The sequence below is a fragment of the Nesoenas mayeri genome, assembly GCF_963082525.1.
Source record: "Nesoenas mayeri genome assembly, chromosome: 4".
Lineage (NCBI taxonomy): Eukaryota > Metazoa > Chordata > Aves > Columbiformes > Columbidae > Nesoenas > Nesoenas mayeri.
The window spans coordinates 463,202-468,730 of NC_137540.1; the positions used below are offsets into that span (position 1 = coordinate 463,202).

At 48.7% G+C, this 5,529-nt stretch overlaps 1 protein-coding gene across 1 annotated transcript; it reads left to right on the plus strand.

Annotated features, from left to right (window-relative positions):
* Positions 1-286: 286 nt before the first annotated feature.
* Positions 287-1,479, plus strand: STBD1 (starch binding domain 1; the record flags this gene model as incomplete). Its single annotated transcript, XM_080343933.1, has 2 exons — positions 287-530; positions 665-1,479. The coding sequence occupies 2 exons, from the start codon at positions 287-289 to the stop codon at positions 1,477-1,479; spliced, it is 1,059 nt and encodes a 352-aa protein (XP_080200059.1).
* Positions 1,480-5,529: the final 4,050 nt, after the last annotated feature.

Genomic DNA, 5,529 nt, shown 5'->3' on the forward strand with positions numbered 1-5,529 from the left:
GCATGGCTGCCTTACGCAGAGTCTAGATATAGGGACCGAATGGAGAGAGAGAGAAGGAAAAAAGATGGAGAAATGGCAGAAAAGAGGGGGGACGAACAGAAAGCAAGCTTTTCAACTCCTTCCCACCTGACTCCTGCCTTTCTCCTCCTGCCCCGAGCTCCCGTCCCGCAGCACCGCCCGGCGGGGCCGGCCCCGCGGAGCCCCGCGTCCCGCCCCGGGGGCGGCCCCTCCCGGCCGGGCTAAAAGCGGCTCGGGGGCAGCGCGGGCCCCGCTGCCAGCGCCGGCCATGGCCCGAGACCGCGGCCCGCCCGTGCTGCGGCAGCCGCCCGCCGCCCGCGTCCCGCCCGCCGGGCCGCCCGCCGAGCCCCGCGCCTGGGCCGGGCTGGGCGCCGGGCTGTGGCCGGCGCTGCTGGTGGGGCTGCTGGCCGCGCTGCTCGCCTGGCTCTGGTACGGCCGCGCCGACGGGCGAGGCGCGGAGGGCGAGGAACGGAGCCCGCGGGCCGGGGCCGAGGCCGCGCAGCCGGCTGCAGGTACCGGGCGGGGGGGTGGGGGCCGGGGCCAGGGGCCGGCTCGCTGTGTTTGGCAGCGAGGACTTGGTTTTGCGGCTGCTAAGGCTAATGGCGTTACTGCAATCATTCCTGTTTTAATGAAATGTCATTTTCAGAGGCTGTTCTGGGAAGCAAGGAGCAAGTGCTGCTGGAGGCCAAGGCTGCCGCGCTGTCCAGCCCTCAGAAGTCAGGAGAGGATCTGGCAGCTCTACCAAGGAAAGAGCTCAACCACGTTCAAAGTGGTGGAGTTTCTGCCGAAACTCTGGAGACGGAGCAGCTTCTCCCAAAGCAGGGCACAACCCAGCCCAGGGAGCGTCCCGCTGATGCTCACGGCAGCCAGGCCGGTGAACTGAGACCCCAGACGGAACAGGCAAGCGATGGACGGTGCGTGATGAACTTGGCAGGAGCTCCCGATGATGTCTGTAAGGACACAAGTGAGAAGCAGCTGGGTCAGCCAGCTAAGAGTCAGGACTGGGACCATGAAGAAGACTGGGAAGTTCTTTCTGAGCACCTGGCCTGGGGGGAGGCTGGCAAGACTGGCAGCGTGGAAGACTCCGACAGCAAGGAATGGGAACAAGGAGACTGCCCTGATGGGGACTCGAAAGCAAAGAGAGTTGCAGCTGTGCCCCCCATGTTTCAAAATCTCCACGTGACTTTCCGAGTGCACTACATCACCCACTCTGAGGCCCAGCTGATCGGTGTCACTGGTGACCACGAGTGTCTGGGCCAGTGGCACAGCTATGTTCCCCTCAAGTGCGACAAGGATGGCTTCTGGTCTGAATCCATTATTCTGCCCGTAGACACCAAAGTAGAGTGGAAATTTATCTTGGTGGAGAATGGGAAGGTCAGTCGTTGGGAAGAATGCGGTAACAGGACCCTAGTGACTGGATACGAAGATCAAATTGTTCATCAGTGGTGGGGATACCATTAACGGGAGTTGGGAAGCTGCCTGTCCAATGGCAAACCTGGTTAGATTCTTTACAGAGCCCCTCAACTTTACCCTCTTCAGTAGAGACAAGCTCATCTGCAGAGCTCTGTAAGATGGCTCTGCGTGGAGCCTGGTTACACTGTGTGAGCAGCAGATCCCGGCCATCCCCCTTTAGGAAGACTATTTGGCAACCTGAAAAAATCAGCTTGAAACACACTTGGAACATGTGCAAGGTAGGCTATGGAGGCACGAGCGGCATCCCAAGCGGCTGCCTGTCCGGGGAATCTGGACCCTGGGCATGAGCTGGTGTGGCTTTGACTGGGGCTATGGGCTGCATCTTTGTATCAACTGCTATGGGCTTCTGAAGATACTAGGAGTGTGGTTACCTACACTGTAATAGAAACTTAAGTGTTTTAACTTATGCAATGTATTCAGTGAGCAATAAACATTTTCAGACTGACAGTCCTTTACAACTTGACCAGTGATCCGACTCTTCATAACTTTGGCAGAAGTGAGTTACTTGATCTGAAACCTCAGTGCTAAAGAATTCCTGAGAAGGGGCTGGCACTCCCTGGAGTAACCAAGGTGCAACCCCCACATGTTTCAGTCTCTACTCCCTACTGTCCAGGAAGCAGCTCAGCTCAAATGAAGATTTGGCAGGTAGGTCCCTTTAGCCAGATCATCCTGCAGAGCAAAGGTCAGAAAGGACTGTCTGGGCTTAATAAATTACTTTGTCAGGGTAGGAGCAGGCTTTAAAAAAACCTGGCCCGCTGGGGTGGCCAGGGAATAGGATTCCTCCTGAAACACAGTCAGGTGGCATATTCTGCTTACTTATGAACAACACCACAACATTGTTAACAAATACTTATCTTCATTTTTTTTTTTCCCCAATTAGGCTTTTCAACACCAATTTCTTTAAAGCCGTGGCCTTCTAGGAAGCCAGATAACGTAGAGTACTTCCAGCTTCAACCAGATTATATTTTTACATGACAGAAACAAAAAGCTGCTGTGCTTGCCTGCTTTTTGGGGGTTTTGTTTGGTTACAAACAGATGATGCCACTTTAGCAATCCCGTCTTTCCATAATGAGGAGTATAGCTTGCAAAGATTAGTTTCCTAGAGTGAACTTCATCTGAAGAGCAGTTTTACAGGAGTTCTGCCTAAATTAGCACTTGGGTTTGGAATATTTACTCCAATAGCACACTGCTGACCTAATTGTCTCTGCTAATTCTTTGCTGCTTTGCATGGTGGAGCAATGTGAATATGTGAAACAGACTGGAAGATGAGCTTCAGAGGCTTATCTCCTGCACCCAGCAGTTACTGGCCATCCAGCTGCTGAGACCGTACTGGAGCTGCTGGGAAGAACAAGTGTCTGAAAGGTTGGTAGTGGGACTCCAGTACCAGCTGCTTGACAAAACAAATCCAGTGAAAGAGGGCTGGGCTGCCCGCTCGTGCAGGCACAGCCACAAAATGGGTAAAGCAAGCTGTGTGAGAAGTGTTGCAGGTGTAGAAGGAACGTGGTACCATTTCTAGCAACTGACTGAAAAGGGAGAGGATGGAGCTGACGATTCAGCAGGTGGCTGATGTTCCTTCAGTGGTCCTAAACACTCAAGTGCACACACGTGTCTCAGCTCTCAACAGGAAACAAATATGGGACCTAAGTTACTTACTACATGAACTTAAAAGAAAAACAGCATATAGTTAGCATGGCCCAGGCTGAAAAATAACTTAAAATGAGGCTCCTTTTGTTTTAGGGGCTACTGCTTTACTGTAACAAATATTTCTACTGTTTAATTGTGACTATGCTCACTGTGTGACAGAATTTGTGCTCTCAAGTTCTGTCCGTGTGCACCACTACTGAGTACATAAAACATTTGTGTGTCAGCAATTTAAAACTCTAAAGGAACAGGTTAAATTGTGCTGGAACTAGTGGCTCGGTACCCCCTCATTGCATTTTTTGCACTTATATTTTCTAACAATAAATTCAAGTGAACGATATACCTAATATACAGAGATGCAGCTGAAGCAGAAGTTGATCCTCAGAAATCATTCAAGTCAAAGCAAAACATATTATTTCAAGCTGTTTACAAGTCCTTTTCCCACTAATGCAAGCTCTTCACATATTGAGATATTGTCAACTTCAGAACTTGTCCAACAGCCACCGCCATTTGAATATATTTATACATACATTGGAAGCTTGGCTGAGAAGATTACCTGTGGTATTAGGTTAAGATATGCACCAGAAAGCCACTTAACCTGCACTAGAATAGATTCTCTAATGCAATTTTGAACATGTTTCAGAGTAATCCTGAGAAGTCACTCAAATTCAGAACAATTTATTTTTTTAATTAAACACCTTGCACTTTGCTCCCACAGACAACACACGGTCCTCATGATTGCATCATCTTGCTGAATGATCAAGCAAGGTTTCTCCAAAGCCCTGTGCCGCACTTTTACTGTAGCCTCTAAATTATAATGCCATTGACATCACTGCTTGCCCAGCAGGCCCCATCCTATGTAAATTGTTATTTGTATAATGAAAGAACTCTGGATTTCAGTTTTATCGGAGGAGCTGATTAATATTTTCTCCAGTTTACGGAGGTGATTCTCATTATTGAACAAATGATTCACTTAAATGCCAGAGCAAATTTCAACCAAGTTGCCTTGCTGCATGAAGATGAAGCTAGAATGGGCTGCCATCTGCCTAACACAATGTCCCGGCTGTGAGACAGATGAAGCTACATGTGAGACAAGTTCTTGCTGACGTTCCTGCATGGATGTAACAGCCTAGCAGCCGGCAGCTCAGGATATCGGAACGCAAACAATAAACTGCCTCCCTTACAGCTTGGCAGAGCCAGAAATACTGCAACCACAGCCCTACCTTTAGAGTTCACCTGCTCATGCTGCTCACAACAAACTTCTGGCAAATTAGACAATTTGATTACTTTTAGGTGAAATGCTATCTACTTCTATTTGTGAAGTAGTTTGGTGTACGAATGCTAACTCCTGCACCTTGCTGGTGAGATGAGCAGGCAGCCTGAGGCTGGAACGGGTACTGGGCTCTTGTTGGGCATAAACCAGTTTAAAGTCACATATAGAAACTTGCACTGCAACTTGTCTGTTTCCTATTCACTTTGCAGATGCCTTTGCAAAAACCATGCCCGTCCCATGTTCTCTTTGTGAGTTCAACTTACTGTTTGGAGTCTCTTCAAATGTTCCATCCAAAAAATATTAGACTGCTATTAGGCTTTCTCTCTAGAGGGCTGGTTGTCATCTCTGGTGTCCTGCTGTGGGCAAGATCTGCCTAACAGTCCTCCTGTCATCCACCTGTGTAAGACGGAACAACAAACGCTGTTTGTGCTGCCAAGTCCAGGCTGTACAGAGCTGCTCTGGAGCCCACAAGTCTATGACCCCTTCAGCTCCCCAGGCCAATTCTTTCCCTTCTGCTGCTGGCAGGGAGGAAGCCCAGACCTGTTCTCAACTCCACTGAATTCCAGCACAAGGATGTTAAGCTGCCTTCTTGCTTGGCAGATCTCCATTCTCCGTCTTTTTATACCTCTCCACCTGCTCCTTTCCATTCTCACAGGCCTGCGGTCTTTTGAAACTCTTTTCAGCTTGGCTCCCTTCACAGAAGTGTGAGTGCACTTTTCACTGACATTCTCTAACCACTGGGCTGTGGGCTGAATATATACTCTCCTTCCCTACGCCTCAGCCTTTTCTTACTAAAAAACTGGTACATCTCTCTTATATGTATAAGAAGTCCAAACTAGAACGCTTTGAAGAAATCCTGGAACCTGAAGCAGTCAGCAATGGCCTGTGGCCAGAGTCCCTCACAACACAGCTATTGAAAATGCGTGCCAGGAAAAATCTGCATTTAGATGTATTTTTACTCCTCTGTACTTACCACTCATTTAAAAGTAAAAACTCTAAATAGTGTGTCCTGGGTAAAGGCGAGAATTACAAAACTTAAAAAATGTTTATTAATCTTTAAAAATATAACATATTTTAAACTTAATGTACATACGTGAAAGTAATCACTAATGTATACAGCCTCT